General features: G+C 37.2%; 2 protein-coding genes and 1 long non-coding RNA gene across 12 annotated transcripts in view; 2 read left to right on the forward strand and 1 right to left on the reverse strand.

Annotated features, from left to right (window-relative positions):
- Positions 1–1,068: 1,068 nt before the first annotated feature.
- LOC139958755 (uncharacterized) lies at positions 1,069–17,348 on the reverse strand. Of its 8 annotated transcripts, none has more exons than XR_011789855.1 (8): positions 17,159–17,306; positions 15,291–15,673; positions 14,253–14,410; positions 12,298–12,402; positions 8,205–8,348; positions 4,744–4,961; positions 2,514–3,098; positions 1,069–2,340 (listed from the first exon to the last, which is right to left on the reverse strand). XR_011789855.1 is itself a non-coding variant. In XM_071956078.1 (8 exons), exons 3-8 carry the CDS (start codon positions 15,616–15,618, stop codon positions 2,729–2,731), a joined length of 1,323 nt encoding a protein of 440 aa, XP_071812179.1. In that variant the 5' UTR covers positions 15,619–15,673; positions 15,983–16,148; positions 16,940–17,028; the 3' UTR covers positions 2,435–2,728. The 8 variants fall into 8 exon arrangements, 6 of the variants coding, with proteins under 6 accessions (XP_071812179.1, XP_071812183.1, XP_071812177.1 ...); XR_011789856.1 differs by lacking the exon at positions 1,069–2,340 and adding an exon at positions 2,408–2,425 and having other exon boundaries at positions 2,645–3,098; XM_071956078.1 differs by lacking the exons at positions 1,069–2,340; positions 17,159–17,306 and adding exons at positions 15,983–16,148; positions 16,940–17,028 and having other exon boundaries at positions 2,435–3,098.
- On the forward strand, positions 4,973–15,284 carry LOC139958759 (uncharacterized). The gene is made up of 3 exons (XR_011789857.1): positions 4,973–7,206; positions 12,046–12,109; positions 14,513–15,284. It is a non-coding gene; the product is annotated as an uncharacterized lncRNA (long non-coding RNA).
- The window catches only part of LOC139958756 (snRNA-activating protein complex subunit 1-like), a 34,265-nt gene continuing 33,712 nt past the window's right edge, over positions 16,838–17,390 (forward strand). The window contains exon 1 of one of the 3 annotated variants that reach the window (XM_071956086.1): positions 16,838–16,961. The gene's annotated coding sequence lies outside the window, so the exon portion shown is untranslated. The other 2 variants (XM_071956084.1, XM_071956083.1) reach the window with 2 other exon arrangements.

Genomic DNA, 17,390 nt, shown 5'->3' on the forward strand with positions numbered 1-17,390 from the left:
GAGGAGAGGGGTAAATGTGAGAGGGTTGGTTTGGAGGAGAGGGGTAAATGTGAGAGGGTTGGTTCGGAGATGAGGGTCAAATGTGAGAGGGTTGGTTTGGAGGAGAGGGGTGAATGCGTGAGGGTTAGTTCGGAGGAGAGGGGTACATGCGAGGGGGTTAGTTTGCAGGAGAGGGGTAAATGTGAGAGGGTTGGTTTGGAGGAGAGGGGTAAATGTGAGGGGGTTAGTTTGGAGGAGAGGGGTAAATGTGAGAGGGTTGGTTTGGAGGAGAGGGGTAAATGTGAGAGGGTTGGTTTGGAGGAGAGGGGTAAATGTGAGAGGGTTAGTTTGGAGGAGAGGGGTAAATGTGAGAGGGTTGGTTTGGAGGAGAGGGGTAAATGTGAGAGGGTTAGTTTGGAGGAGAGGGGTAAATGTGAGAGGGTTGGTTTGGAGGAGAGGGGTAAATGTGAGAGGGTTGGTTTGGAGGAGAGGGGTAAATGTGAGAGGGTTAGTTTGGAGGAGAGGGGTAAATGTGAGAGGGTTGGTTTGGAGGAGAGGGGTAAATGTGAGGGGGTTAGTTTGGAGGAGAGGGGTAAATGTGAGAGGGTTGGTTTGGAGGAGAGGGGTAAATGTGAGAGGGTTGGTTCGGAGATGAGGGTCAAATGTGAGAGGGTTGGTTTGGAGGAGAGGGGTGAATGCGTGAGGGTTAGTTCGGAGGAGAGGGGTACATGCGAGGGGGTTAGTTTGCAGGAGAGGGGTAAATGTGAGAGGGTTGGTTTGGAGGAGAGGGGTAAATGTGAGAGGGTTAGTTTGGAGGAGAGAGGTAAATACAGGAGGGTTAGTTTGGAGGAGAGGGGTTAATGCAAGAGGGTTACAGGGAAGTGGGATGATAGCTGTGAAGTTTTACAGGGGTAGATTATAGCTTATGGAGTTGTTTGGGATTAACATGAGTTAGCTTTATGGCTGGTAAAAATGGGACATAAAACTACCTTGTTTTTACATTACATACATGATACACCTGTTGCTCATGTGAGAGCCACATTAGGGGAAGAAATGTCATTTAAATTATACCCAAAACACATGTACCTCCAACATTACAGTACATTTAATATCAAATCAATATCAAAAAGAAAGACAGATATTTAACAGGTTCTTCTTTGAGCCTCATGTTGTCTTTCCATCAGGATATTACGGTTGTTCAGCCTCTCAGGAACCAGACACTCAGAACTAAGAAACACTGTTACTATACAATCTTCTTGACAACCACTCACCCTGTCCGTCAGTCTGAGGTGGCATGGGTATACCCTGGTCTACGCTGAACTTAACATTAATTACATGTTTAGTCCAGTATTGTTCTCCTACTTCCTATGCCACATTCAACCCCCCTCCCCCTACCTCCCCCACCAGTTAAGACTTCCAGCTAACATAGAAACACACCCCATAGAGCATGGTCAAGGGACCTATTATTAAGTGGGAACTATAATGATTCATTTTCGGAATTTCCATGGTTTTAACATAACAATGGACAGCCAAATTTGAAGTGTGCTTGGCAAGTGTCCCAACATGTTCTTAACAAAACTGAAGCCAATTGATGATGTAAATTTCTAACCTAGCCTATGTCTCGGTCATCACAATCAGAGTAACTTCTTGTGTTTTGCTTTCTTAAATCTGTTATGTCCAATATAAAGAATGAAAGAAATACACCCACATTATTCTTTATTACAACTTTCTTATTGTACTTGTTCAGATTAAAACATGAGATAATATTTTAACTCCGTTAAGATCATGCAAGTGGAACCCCAAACACATTCCACTCTTTTTTAATTAGGCTGTGTCACAATAGGTCCCAGAACGGCAACAGGTTTTTGTGAAGATACTGCCACGAATATTGGCCATAGTGTCATCGTAATTTTGTCAAAATATGCAACATTGTACACATGGATGCTGGTAACAGTTTGCAAAGACTAGATAGGTAGAAATGAGATAAATTGATAGAACAATGAGTAAACTGTGCCAGTTGAATGTCCTGAAGTGTGCCGGCTGCCACCATCGTAGGACCCACCCGTGCTACTGCATACAGAGACCAGGAAGAGAAGGGTAAACTGATAGATGCAAAAAGAATTCATTTCATCCAGTGAAACATTCTGTTTATTACTCCAGCAGTTTAGATTTTATAGCTATTCTTACTTGTTCCTATTCAAAACACTTTTCATATTTCCTTTATCAACTTGAAATATTCTACAGTATTGCAGTAACGTGTATTTACCCTGTATCATATTCTTGTCTACATATATATATTTGAATACTTTGGTCAAATTTTTGTCGATTTTCTGAACACCAGTTTACCATGTTCTTCTCTACCTAAATATTTCTTTATCTTTATTTTTATCTAATATTTCTTTATTTCCTTATCTTTTTCCTGTCCTTGTATTTAGATTCCTTACATCTTGTTCTTCTCTGCCTGAATATTCCTGTCACATCAAGTTAATACTTTGTCTAAGTACCTAGCTCTCATGAACCATGTTCTTCTCTACCTAAATATTTCTTTAACACCTTATCTTTTTCCTGTCCTTGTATCTAGATTCCTTATATCTTGTTCTATTCTGCCTGAATATTCCTGTCACATCAAGTTAATACTTTGTCTAAGTACCTAGCTCTCATGTACCATGTTCTTCTCTGCCTGAATATTCCTGTCACATCAAGTTAATACTTTGTCTAGGTACCTAGCTCTCATGAACCATGTTCTTCTCTATCTAAATATTTCTGTTACATCTTGTTGATTTTCTGTCCATGTATCTAGCTCTCCTGTGTCCTGTTCCAGTCTTTGCTGTTTGTTGCTATCTTCGTTTTTCAATCTTTCCCTAATTTGCAAGAGATTCTGTTTGAGTTCCTCCAAGAGGGCTTCATCTGTTACTTTGATCGCTAAAGTTCGAACCTCATCCAAGGCGGAGAAAAAGTCTGTGGGTGCCTCGGATGCTTCCGAGATTACCGGGGAAGGAGGAGGGGACGCTTCGACTGTGACTTCTTGAGCCACGTAAGGCACCGTAGTAACATTGGGTAGGAGATGTTTCCTTGTTCTTCGACGCTGATTGGTGGTGGGTACTGGAATGCCTTCCTTCCTGCAGAATAAATTATATGGAATGAAGTATGGATAAAGTTCTGTTATTCTTTTTACAGTTTACCTAAATGTTTTGGAATAAAATTACTTAAAATTTCACTGCCTGCCAACTCCCTAATGTAAACAAAGTTACATATTCAAGAGCTGTAAGGATGACGATTCTGTTGCTTCTTGATACTAACATCATTTATGACAACGTACTTAGATTTGAGAAATTAGCTTGGCAAACTTGACCACCAAATGCCATTTATCTACAAACAGGGGGGAGTGGGGGTGGTTCAGTGTGGGATTTTATAATTTCAGCCAGGGAAGGATAAGACCACTGCTTGGTGTGTATCACATACAAAAACCAAACATATAATTTTTTACAACATTCTAGCGTTTGGATCAACTTATCGCCCTAATTCATATAGTCTAAATAAGCTTCAGAATTCACCATTTGACATTTAACTTTTTATTTTTTTGTGGGAGAGGGCGGGGGGGGGGGGGGAGATCCTCCCATACGTGGTAGTTGACTTTAAGGACCCCAGGGCTACTTCCCCCTCCACTGTAACATCCTTCATTTGCCTCTGGTCCTTCCATACAGGTTCGGTCTACCTAAATCAGTAATCAGACAATTTGTCCCCTCCCCCCACCCCTTTCAAACCCTCTGCATCCCACTGTACACCCTATGCGTGGTGTAGTAAGTGACAAAGCAGAGAGCCAGTAGGGTTTGGAACTTTCCCTGTCTGAAGAATTATATTTTTATAAGATGCCATAGTAGAAGTCCAGATGGGAAAATAAAAATTTCAACATTTTACCTCAAAATTTCATATATTTTATATTAAACTTAGCTCTTGAAGTTACGACTATTTTGCCTTTTGTAATTTAGACTGCTTTTCAGCATTTTACGACATTTTTATACCAAAAGTTTTGCTCAAAATTTGACTTTCGCATAGACATACTTCTACTTCTTCCTAAAATTAAAGTTTGATTAGAATTTCAAATTTTATCTTCCCTGATATCTCAACTAGATTTTCAATTTTTTTTGACATTATACAGAAATTTTGAGATTTGGTCTCAAATATTTGTCCTTAACATGTGCATTTTACTAGTGGTTTTGACTTTTTCTTTACTTTTCCTCCAATATTTTGGGATATAGAATGTCAAAATGTTAACAAACAAGTCAAAACATCAAAATTTATATCCAAAATGTGACTATTTTAGCTGAAACGTTGAGTATAACGTCTCAAAAATATCCATTTCTTATTCAAAATTAGGACTTTATGTGTCCAAATTTATGTATCCAACTTTGGCATTGCTCCCCAAGCTTTCTACTTATATACCATCCCTGGTTGCAAAAGATTCTGACTGCTGCCCCCTCTATCTCTTCTGTTCCGATGCCAAGTTTTTCATGTTTGAATCATAATCAGTTACTTGCTTGTCATTTTAGAGCTGCTGTGAGTGTTCAAGTGTCCATGAGCCAGCGGTACCTGACTAAAATCATCAAGGAAAGATAAGATACCCCAACTCATAATCTCTTTAGTCTACCAGATTCGCAACATTAAACAGCAAAATTAGAGAAGAAGCTTTGACCCGTATCTGTAGCGGTAACCGAGACGAGACAAGCATACAATATTGTTTGAAATTGTTATATGTGATCTCACCTCATTTTCAATTTGGCCAAGTAGGATATATTCTTAAAGGTCATGTCTGATGGATAAAACCTTGTGTCTGTCGCACTTGGCAGTGTCTTTGCCTGGAAGAGTTCTTTCTCGACGTATTCTTTCGTCTTCTCCCTGAGTTCTTTGATAGAAAATATCTTCTGATATGTAAGCTCGTATATTTTCTTCTTAACCCTCGCATCGGTCAGAAAGTTGTCGACCTACCGAAGAGAAAGTGCGTTTGAGTTTGATCGCGTTAAAATGATCTTGTACAACAACGTACAGTTCAATGCATACACATAAATATATATAAATCCTGGGATATCGGCAAAAACTATCTTGCAGCTAAACTAAAATTATGGGATGCATTTGAAAGGGTTATCCTTGTTGGAATATATCACACCTCTAAACCTATAACTGGTTGAGTTGCTCCAAAGAGCCAGTCACAAGTGAAAGGGAGATGTTTCCATGTAAGCTCCGTCTACGAGCACGTGCCATCAAGACAAAAGAATTGAACTTTAAATAACTGTGTCCAGAAATGCTGAATTACAGACCAAGCTTAAATAATTTCTTAACTTTTTGTTTATCAAAAAATGTCAGAAACTGAAAATTCTCATGGAACAAGTTAAAGGTCTATGGAATCTCCAGAGTTGCTTGAAAGAGACTTAAAGGAGCTTAACAGGGTATAAATTACTACTATTTTATTACATGACCTATTACATGCCTATTTAAAAGGCATAGCTGGTGGTCTTTCGACATCCTCTAATCCGTTCAAATTTATGTTACATTGAATATTTACACTTGTTCCTTTCCATTGATGCATGGCACATTGTATTATTTTCCTTTGGGACTTGATAAAAAATTGATCAAACCTAGCTCTTTTCGCAACAATTCCTAAGCGCTAATGTGACTGCAGGTCACCCTGTGACGTACATGTGCGGAGTCGGTTGAGGAAAAATTTTGATCAAGCTGTTCACTTCAGCACTAACACTACGCCGATACGACACTCTGTCATACTGTTAATATGAAAATGCCAACGAATTGGTAGTAGGAGGTTGCAAAAACACTTGTGAAAACCAAAATTTAAGTTTCTTTTCGTTTCCCAGTCATCAAACTGACGATAAAACAAGGCAGGCTTTGGATTAATTTGTAAGTAGCACCTGCAAAGACTTTCTCGCTCCTGGGGTTTCCCAACGTCTGCAGGCGAATATATGTTCAGCAGACTTTAACATGACTTACCCCATAGGAAAAGAGATCATATTGCAAAAGAGTACTGTAAAATAGTTCCTGTGTGACTTCGTTCTCTTTAGCAGAACCAACGACATGACGCACGGTGCTAACTTAGTGATGCACACTAACACATATGGATGATATGTATTGTAGGCATGTATATATTGCACTGAGACGGTAAAAGTTTTCGAATTTTTTAACCTTTCAAACTCGTAAATGGAATATGGAATCAATCAGGTGCTTTTTTTACCGTGGTGTTCCTTCGCTTGTGTGTCTACTTTTGTGGAGTTGTGACTTTTTGAAAGCCTTACATTATGGCAGCCAGTCTGAGAAATACCCAAAGCTTTATATTTTGTGGATTCGATAAATATTGCATCCACTGACTGGAAACTAACTGCAAACAGAAGTAATTGCAACAATAAATGAAGAAATATATGTCAGCATATTTCGCAAAGTAGGCATTTTAATTGCGGCAAGACCTCGATACCCTATGGCACAGTATGTATACTTGCCTATAATAGCAGCGAACCTTACGAAATATGACCAGACGTTTAGGCAGTTTTTGAACCATAATTTACTTTTAAATTGAAGAATTGCTACCCAAAATTAGTTAACAAATGAGTGAACAATTCTAACAACCATTTCTTTCTCTTGTAGCTGCATGTTTATTGGAAGAGTGAAGTTAATGAATGGTTCACTTTCTTATGAGAAGTACGTGGAAAGTCCATTGTTATTGTTTCGTGGTACATACTGCAGAATGACGTCACGGTGACCTGTAAGTTCATGAGCTTTTATGCATCACGTTTCTGGTCAGTGAGAATCTGCTAACTTTGACATCAAATTTCTCTAGATTACTGTCTGTTTCGACTAAACGGGAACCACAGTATTGTTTGTGTACGAGCCCCCCAAAAAAAGATTTTTGTTTTTGCCGCCAGCTGTGCATTTTAAAACATGATGCTTGGAGATTATAACAAGGCATTCAATGCATTAACAACTGACTGTTTTTTTTTACTTAAATGCAAAACTGCCAAATGCTGGGTTAAAACAAACTGTGGTTTGTTAATGTGGATTGTTTGATCAGCAACACTACATTGTTCATAATATAACCTAGCAGAACCTTACGGTCATTATCACAGGAATTGCTCAAGGAGAAGAGAACAAGATGCAAGACCGGAGACAGAGCCTTCTCAGTCAGCGCTCCCAGATTATGGAACGCCTTGCCGCCTTAACGCCTCTGTGCGTGTATGCAGTTTTCTTAACACTCTTAACACTTTTTTTTAAAACTGCTTTGAAAACATATTATTTTAGACTCGCTTTTACTGTGTAATAGACTATGTTTTAACTTTTATTATGCATAGATAGTACGATTGGAACTACTTACTTAATTCTTAAAATTTTTTAAATGTAATTTTTGGGTATTTATTTACTACGTTTAGGGTTCTATTTTTTATCATTTAGTATCGGGTGTTTATTACTATCTGTTTTAGGCTTTTACAATAATTGTCTTACTGTACTATAGTTTCTCATACTTATTTATATTTAAACATAGACTACGATTTAATCTATTTTACTATTTACGTTCTTCTGAAATTGTTTTGGACTATATGCGTTTTAGTTTTTCGTATCGTTTAGTACGGGTGTGTTTTTCATATTGTTGCTTTTGGCTTTTACATTTTTTTTTGGCCTCATTGGTTCTATACATTTAATATTTTGGTTTTTGTTACTATTTGTTTTTAGGTTTTACATTTGTAAAGCGCTTTGAGCAGCTTTGCTGATTATGCGCTATATAAATTTTACTTATTATTATTTTATTATTATATAGCACCTTGAAAGTAACTTAATAGTTTTCTCACCAAGTCCTTGACAATTTCACCAAACTGTGTGATATTAACTCAAAATGATTTTACAATGCACCATACTAGGTAACTTTTCTCAGATTTCTGAACCAAATGAATATTCACAGTAGTTAATAAATAGATTCACCTACAAATTTCAGAGGCCAGACATTTTTTCATCCTAGTCGTACTCACATGCAGATAGGATACCTAAAATTTGCCACTTTTTCTTACTTATTTGAAACAAAATGTGATAATTCAAGCATTTTGATGGCATTTATAATATTCAACTAATATGGACACTTTAGCCAACTCGACCTATAATGGTTGCTTCAAGCTGTGTGGCCACATTTTGGGGTATAATCTGCTATGAACTGATTGAAATCAAATAATCAATACCCGAGTAAGATCGTGGCCACTATGATCCGAGATGGAGGGCAGGCTCACGTAGATTCGCCGCTCACCGATAGCTTTTTGTTTCAGGATCGCTCTACGAATCTCTTTGGACTTGAGAGATCTGTAATAGTCTGACTCCTGGCCTTTCTGTAATACAGAGAAACACATAGTTAATATATGAAATAAGTGGCTTTGTTGAAATATTCTCAGGAAAATCATAGTTTTTTTGGGTGACTTTTTGTAGAAATGCCACTTACTTGTGGGCATTGTTACTGCATAAATAATTCACAGAATTTTACAGCAATAACAATATTTTCTTTTCTTTATTATATTTGGTAAAGTGACCGGTCAAGGATGAGAGATAAGCACATATCACATTAGAACAAAGGACTTAATCTACAGTCATGGGCAACAAAATCAAATCTCCATTTTCAAAAGCACTCTGTATTGAGAGAGATGTTTCCCTAACGATAACCAACAATATATATGACACTTATTTTACAACAGTAAATACAAGACAAAAAACGTAACAGGTAATGAAGAAGCATACAAACTACCACACTCCATAATTAATGACTACCCGCTTTACCTTTAATACAGTTGTACTTTACTGGTCTATCGTACATACATACATACATACACGTATCTTTCACTTTCTGCTTCTTCCCCCCCTCCACCCTCGACACCCTCCCCAAAATGTTTGCTACATGTGTTTATAGCACAGTTCTTTTATACTAACACACTGCTACTGACACATCTGCGGAAGCTTTTCTTAAACATTTTGCAGAAAATTGTTCAATTGCTCAGTTGGAATGAAGTGAACAATTAAACATTTTGCAGAAAAATGTTGAATTGATGAGATACAATAAGTTGTCAATTAAACATTTTGCAGAAAACTGTTCAATTGCTCAGTTAAAGCAACTGAGTAATCCAACATTTTTCTGATTTAAGATAAGATGTTATCTTGTTATTTAAACAATTTACTGAAAAATGTTGACTTATTGGGGCAAAGTTTTCTTATGTTGATGGCACTTTTAAGCTTCCGTACACATCAGATCTAATGACAATTGTTTGTATTACATGAAATAACATCTTTTGGCGGTAAACCTATTTCTTCTAGCTGTTGTAAGTAATTCATAACAAGAGCATCAATGACGCAGAATCTCAATACTGGAAGTTCTAATTTCGATTCCTAATTTCAAATCTTTGCTCTGTCTCTACAATTATCAATATCAATCATGGTACAACAAATATAAAACTTGCATTTACGCTACTTTGCCACGAATAGTCTCTGCAGATTACACTTCATCCTGCAAGTGTTGCCTTTAGCGCTCATTACCTGTTTGTCGAGAGAACGGCGTTGCAAGGTTTAGTAATGTCATAGAAAATTTAAGAACGTTTTTTATGTGGTATCCTTCATCTTGGGTCAGTCTCTGTTGGACTTTTTGGTCATATAGTTTGACGTAAATGACAACAGTCAAATAAGAAGAGGCGAACAACTCGACCATATTCTTGATGCCCGCCTTGAGGAAGCTAGGCCTATCGACCTACTGTACGTTACTGTAGACTGTAGTGGTGACTACCATCAAAACTGTGTACACATCCAAGTTTTAAAACAACCCACGTTTTTCCATCTCAATAATTTTGACATGAAGATTTCATGGATTTATGACTTGGAAAAAATAATGTACAAGTAGATTACAAGTTTTTAATTGAAAGTGATGGGTGGCCTCCTCCTCCCCTAATAGCCACCCCAGTTCCTCTCCATTTTAGTATTTTCTTTAATTCTTTGTATATTTGATGTCAAACATCACAGGTTCAAAAGAAAGCTAAACATACTTCTTATAACCTTATAGTTATACATCTTATATCCTTATAAATAAAACATAACCTTATACAATTTTTATAGTCTTATAAAAGTTGTGATGCTATGGCCGGCTCCTCTTTTATACATACTCCAGTGAAAATAAAATGTGATAGATTATAATTTTTGTTTTTAATTCTTCTTTTGGGGGGGAGGGGGGTTATAGAAATATACCAAACAAGCTGTTAATTCATAATGATGCTTCATTCTAGAAATGCACAATATACACTCTAGTCCAAATGAATAGTTGTTGTATTATCCCATTAACATTATGTTAAATTTATGGACTCACAGCTAATATATAAGTTGGAAACATAACTTAATTAAAACACACTGTACGGCAATCAAACAAGCTTACTGTACCCTGGCCCAAAACTGCCTGAACACCACCAGTACAATGCTAATGTGGCTATTACTAAATGAAGGCCTAATATAGGATGCACTAGGCCTAGCCTAAACTTGTAGCCTTCAGCAGCACAACAATGTGTATACGAAATTATACAAAAATACCTGATGGCCAATCAAACAAACTTATCATGACTCTTGCTCTGAAAAACTACCTGAACACCAGTACAATCCTTAAATGGATATTACTAAAACCATGGAGCTATAAACAGACGAAGTCCTACTGTAATATAAATTAAATGCAGTACAACAATGTGTATATGGAATTAGTGTGCAATACACTACCAGTACCAGCAGCGTATCTCACAACAGTTCAGAAAATTGGTCGCGAGGGTAGCCATTTTCTTATATCTAACATGTAGCTGCCATGAGTCATAGCCAATCTGCTACAAACCAGACTTGGAGGCGGGGCTTGAGTCATAGCCAATCTGCTACAAACCAGACTTGGAGGCAGGGCTTAATCATCAAAAACAAGGAAACAAACAAGTTTTGGAGCGTGTGCAAAAAAGGCTTGTTTCAACTGTGTTTCAGCCCGATTTGGACATAAATCGGTGAAAAAGTCATAAAATGAGATACAATTCTGGAATAAAAAATAGTAACTTTTGTTGGCCTATATGATATATGCTTGCTCTGGAAATTCCAGAGAAAAAGAACTTTGTATGAAGACGCTGAAAAATTTTTTAAGAGAAGAGAGAGTCCCACTTACTGTTACAATATCTCTATACATGTAATGTATTGAGATAAAAACCATGTACAGTTTAAACAATTTGACTGCTTCTCAATCCCCAGCCCATTTATCATTTTTTCCTCTCTCCTTTAAACAGGAGTTGATAGCAAAGCTGTTTTAAAATGGAAAACATCTGATAAAGATGCACCGGATGTGGCATTTCAAAGTCTTGCTGGATACTGGAATCGCCGGTGTCCAGTTGAAATTAAGGCCGGATTTTGAAACTGACCACAATCCAGCACTCTCTTTAGGGTAAAGGGATGGGGGTGGATGTGGGCTGTTTAACACAGATACATCTTCCGTTGAATGAGTAGACTTTGCACAAGGATAACAACTATCAGACAAACAAAAGCGTTATATATTAAGCCACAACTGCAAAGAACCAGAGCTGGTATGAAATACAAATATTAAGAGTAAGACTCCAACACTTGCAACTTCAATGGCAGGCCATGAAAATTTTGCTGGTTCTAAAACCAGCATTTTCAGAGATAAAAGTAAGATCAGTTAGTATCTCACAATCATTTTGTGAGACACAATGAATTCCCTTTCAAATTACATTTATATTATCGAAGGGAGTAAAGTGGATGTATTTTAATTGAATTATCAAATTACTTATTCACACACAAGACGTGAAACATATCTATTTCTAAGGGTTACAACACAACTGCTTGTGTGTTTTGCAAGTCACTTGCAGATACAGATACTGGACTTGAAAAAAAATCTTCAAAATCTACTGCAATTCTTTTCAAGATCCTGACTTTACGAGGCATCCAAAAATTATACCCATGGATGATCAAAGTGGTGGTAGTTTACCTAGTTTTCACCGATTTTTAACCATCTTTTTTCAGGTTCCATCCTGGAGAACATACAGGTTTTACCAGCCAGCAGATCAAACCCTGATTGGGACACATGGTAATGCATACGCCTCCTTTTTAATCTCCCTGGTCAGAGAACCAGCAAGTTTGGGGTGGGGGTGGGGAGGGGGGAGGGTTGGGAGAGTCGAGACGGTTCCCAATGATTTGAACCATGGCTGGCTATATCCACAGTGACATTTTGCATAACATCTTGAATTGTCACTGCCTGATGTGCAATTAACTTACCACAATTTGGAACTCTGGAAATTTATGAATTTCCCTGAGACTGATCCTTGCAGTGCAACCGACTTTACGACTCTTCTGAGGCTTCCTTGGTCTTTTTGAAGAATTCTGCAAAACCCAAAGAAGAGGAAGAAGAGGATTCAGTTTAAAAGCAAGTCAAAATGTATCAAATTAAAACTACATGTAATTCAGGCAGATAGCAACTCATTTCTTGAACTGACTGATGTTTACTTTCTTTGCAATATTATCCAGAAAAGTAAAAGTTGGGCTGTTTGGGCTTAGTCTAACTGACAATCTGATAGAAACAATTTAAAGTGATTACGTGCAAACCGAAAGAGGAACATAATGTTTGATGTTATGGTTTTCTTTATGTATCGATGTACCACCGGTGTTGTTCATGGATGAAATATGTCACTTGAAATATGGCGGAGTGTATAGCCAAGTGGTTAACGCCGGCGTCTCCCAGTCATGAGATCCCCGGTTCGATTCCCCGCCGACAGCAAGGTGTGTCGTCTGGCAAGGGTGTTGTTCAATAACAACTTCCCGACATGGACGTTAAATGGATGTGTGCCGAGAGATTGGCTTCGGTCAGCTTGCGAGTCTATAAGCCTCCATGGCTTCTTTCGCGAGTTCCTGCTTGCGGGAAGATCACATATACATACATACATACACTTAATGACTGAACCAAAATGACAGTAACAGTTGTTCATACTAACCGAAAGGGCGTGAGAACTGTAAACTTTTGAAAGCATTTTTTGAATACAGCGATTCTCATTATAAGAGCTAGACCACGCCTAGATGTGAGTTTAGTAATGACTATGCAAACCTAAACAGCAACGGTGTCACCAGTATAACACATGCAAACTGTTTAAGATTCCAAATATGAGTTATTAAAGTGTTGAATATGAAGCCAACCGACACAATGATATAATCCACTAAGACCTTGCGGGCTTCTCCCACATTGGTGGCCATAAAAATAACTGCATCATGGCCTGTATTTCTTTCTTTGTTGCTACGTCAGCAGTATTCCTTACTGGTAAGGCATGCATACTGCATGTATAGTACACGTTAGATAGTTGTAGGCTGTTGTTTTCTCCAAGACTTAATTCTTCCTCTGAATTAGGTTTTATCACTGGAAAACTATTTTCATGTCGTAGGACTTTAGAAGTGAGATTATTGCTGAATTGAATATATACAATAAATATGATAATTCAGTGTCACTTTGATAAGCTTCATCTAACGTCAGTTAGAACTTGAACTAACTGTTACTGTTGGTAGGCATACTGTACTGTACTAGTAAAAGCTTAGGTCATAGTATAATATTAGTAGCCTAGTCAGAGACCTAGTTCTGATAAAGTTACGTTATTAGGCCTAGTCAGAGAGATATTGTGAAGATGATTGAAGGTCTGTGATAAGGAGAGCTTCATTGCTTCTGAATATGCACTAAAATGCATACCCTCATTGGCTTGTTTAATCAAGAGGCATGGCATGACAGCATACATGAATGAAATCTGTCTTCAGCAGATAAATGTTTTGATACTTTCAATCATTAATTTCTTAATTTATGAAACAGCTTTGGCAAAATTTGCTCGGTGAAACCATCTCATTTCTCACGGTTCGTCAGATAAGCAGCTTAAATGAAGTTCCATGTTTTGAAAATGAACAGTTTTATGCATTTCTTTTTTGAAATGCACAGAAGCACTTTAAGTCTCAACAAGTCAACATACTTGTTATTCCTCACACTACCCATTTAACCTTTGACACTCTCATCTAAAAGTCAATTGTTCTTCTACTGTGTGTTTTGTTCTGCTACATTAGTGAGGAAGGTATTAACAGGCAATGATTATAAGTCTATACAGGTCTCCCAGGATTAGTCTGTCCAAGGAATCAAATTTACTAAATCGGGCCAAGCAAGCTGGTCACATCCAGGTAGACAGATGAGCAGATGTAGGACTAACCCTCTTTGGTTTTTCTCTCAAAACTCCAAGATGGCAGTCGTAAATTTTTCTCCCAAGTTGCATGTAAGGAACACCATCATATGGAATCGGCTCATACTGGGCTAGAGATGTTTCTCTGTCTTCCCAAACTATTCGGTGTACCACTTTATTTTTTGCTCCTGAAAGAAAACGTAAGATGTATCTCCTACATTAAATTTTAATTGTTTGACATTTTGCGAAATTTCGCTATAATATATTTCTCTCTGTGTTTTGCCTGGAAGGTGTCACAGATGAAGAAACAATGCTTGTTGAAGCTATGAAGTAATGTGTTTGGCAACCTTTGATACTGGCGATACTTCAACAAATAGCTAGAATGGCATTATAATCGGATGAAAGCGTATTAGGACCGCTCTTGTCATCTGCTAGAGCTCAAGGTTGTATCAACATAAACTTACTAAAATCTATACTTTGCAATCAATGTTGAAGATAGAATTTAGATAAACTTTTCCTTTCAGAAATCTTTGTCATTGTTGCAAGAATTTGCAGAGAATTGTTCATGAAAGTTATGGCATTTGGTTAATAATCAACTTATAATGCTGTCATATATAATAGATTGAACTTTTCAGCCATGGTACTGTAGGCAGTCATCGCGGTTGTAAAGTACGTATACCACTTCAAAATATTGATTTACACCATGTCGTTGTCTGAGAGAGCATTGTCTGGAGAAAGCATTGTTTCTCATGACTTCTTTAAACACATAAGAATTATTGAATACCTTTTGTTATTTATGTATCTGAGAATTACCAAATTATTTACATGAAATTTCAAATATATTTTAGAGACAGCTGACTACTGAAGGTGGTGCAAGTGATATTCCAGCTATCAAAGCTATCTTTATATTTAAATGCAACTTCTTTCTTGTCCAATGATTTTCAAATTTATCTACAAATTATACTTCCCAAGAAAATACTTCTGAAAAAAGAGAGAACAAGGTTACTTTGTATTTTGTCTTAAAAATAACGTTCTACCGATCAAAAGGTTATATTAGAAAATACAAACCATCTAAGCCTCTCTTCTGACATGCCATCACATGCAAAGGTTCATTTTGTCCAAAAAATTTAGATTCCTTGTAAACAATGAATTTGGAGTTTGTCTTCATTTCATAGCTGTCAATCACTTGAGTTGCCTCTTCTACACTACTTGTGTAAAACAGCTTTGGAAACAAACGTTCGGCGCATTGTAGTCCTGCTTGGTTAGATATACTCTGTAAAGCCGACTGCAGTTCTTGGACAGCGCCACCAGCCGTCACAGGAACTGCTGAACTATTGTCACTGGAGATGATTATGGAAAGATTGGTTTCACTAGCAAACTGGTTCCCAGTCTCCATGGTAATGATCAAGTGAACTTGCCCCAATCATCAGATATTGAGGTTAAGACTGGGTCTGTGAACAATTATAAAAAATAAAAAAATCACAAAAATATAGAAACTCACTAGCAAAAGACAGGAAGTATGCCTCCTTATTTCAAGTCCCCCAAGGTACTAGTTATTCTTCGTGAATGTAAATCAAACCTTAACATTTCTCTTGCAGCCATTTCAAACTTTCTTTATTGCATTACAAAATTCCTTATCATAGTATTTGCTTTAATTGCTCTTTTTTTTATCTTGTAATAACTGTTTGAAGTATGGAAGCAATCCAGATGATTGTGTGTTTATTGCTATTGAATATTCTCATAGAAATGGTGATTTTTACCTACAAAATTGTTGTTGCAAGACTTCCTTGGCCAGCTGACATTTGAGCACCATAGGATCTCTCATCTCCATCATGTCACTGAGTTTGTATCATCCTAACTGGCCAAGGTCCTTTCCCAACAGTGACTTAAAGGGTGAACACATGGATATTGTATTTAATAAGTAGCCTAAGGGATCAACGTTTCAAAATGGTTCAGACTGGTAAAAAAGTCTTTGACAGTTTAAAATTAGGTTAATGGAAATTAAGAAAAAATGGCTTAAATGCAGAATATCCTACAACACAAAGCTCTAGCTGGCTATACCATTGCAAAAACTAGGTAGCCACATTACCCGACCTTCAATATTTTAATAATATAAATATTTTTGAATTGAAACAAAACAGAGATCTGGTTACGTTTATAGAAATAATATCACAAGTAAATTTTAATTTCAATGATATAAATAGTTATAACAATGTAACATTGAGAAGTTGTTCTTAAAAGGAATGGCAACAAATTAACCATCCTGACAGTGTAGCCACAACAGCTTAATACATTGAACAGGTTTATTTTTGGCATTTTTCTGCGTATTAGTCCTACACTCGCTATACAACCTTTTTTAAAAGTATTGCTTCAAAGTTGTGAGGTATTCTGCAATTACTATATAGAAAAAGGTGATTGGGCCATTCAGGGTAAATATGCCTTTAATTGCCTATCCTGATCCTAACGTACTAGGTTAGTTGATTAGAGGTATGAAAGCTTGTGTGACATTATAATCCAAGATGGATTATCTTTGGTATTAGCCTAAGTTACGTACTCCATATATGGTCTATAGACTTGACCGTACCTAGCATAGTGCTAGTACTAGCAATTGTGTTAATCTAGGATACAGCAGATGCCGCGGTTAGGCCTTCAATTAACAATGCACGATTTATTGCCTATCCGTTCAAATTCCACGGTTAACATCAACCCTGGTGTACCGTTTATTCTGGTTAAAGAGTGGTAAGATAGTTACCACTGACGACTCAAGAAATTCGTTTATGGGATGCTGTTCCGTCCGACTAAATGTGTTGTTTAAAATAAACTTCACTTCAATCATGTAACCAGTTTTGTATGAGGTTTGTAAACTAAACCAGTTCAGGCCAAAACATTTCAACTTTTGAAGAAGGCGGACGATGGAAGTCGGAAATGAGACTTACTCGGTCACTACTCACTCGGGTCGTTTATGAAATCCTGTCAAATATCATGCCTCATATTTAAAAATATGTGTAAGCTTCCAGTGCTATTCCAAAGCTCGCATTGCTCCTCCATGCTCGTAACATTATATCTCAAAGATTTTATAGTAATCGGTAACGTTAGAGTTAGGCTTAAATAATCTTATGTTAGGCTGCACACGCCGATACGAAGTAATGGTACAGGTAGCATGCAGTT

This window comes from Apostichopus japonicus, chromosome 18, assembly GCF_037975245.1.
Source record: "Apostichopus japonicus isolate 1M-3 chromosome 18, ASM3797524v1, whole genome shotgun sequence".
Classification (NCBI taxonomy): domain Eukaryota; kingdom Metazoa; phylum Echinodermata; class Holothuroidea; order Aspidochirotida; family Stichopodidae; genus Apostichopus; species Apostichopus japonicus.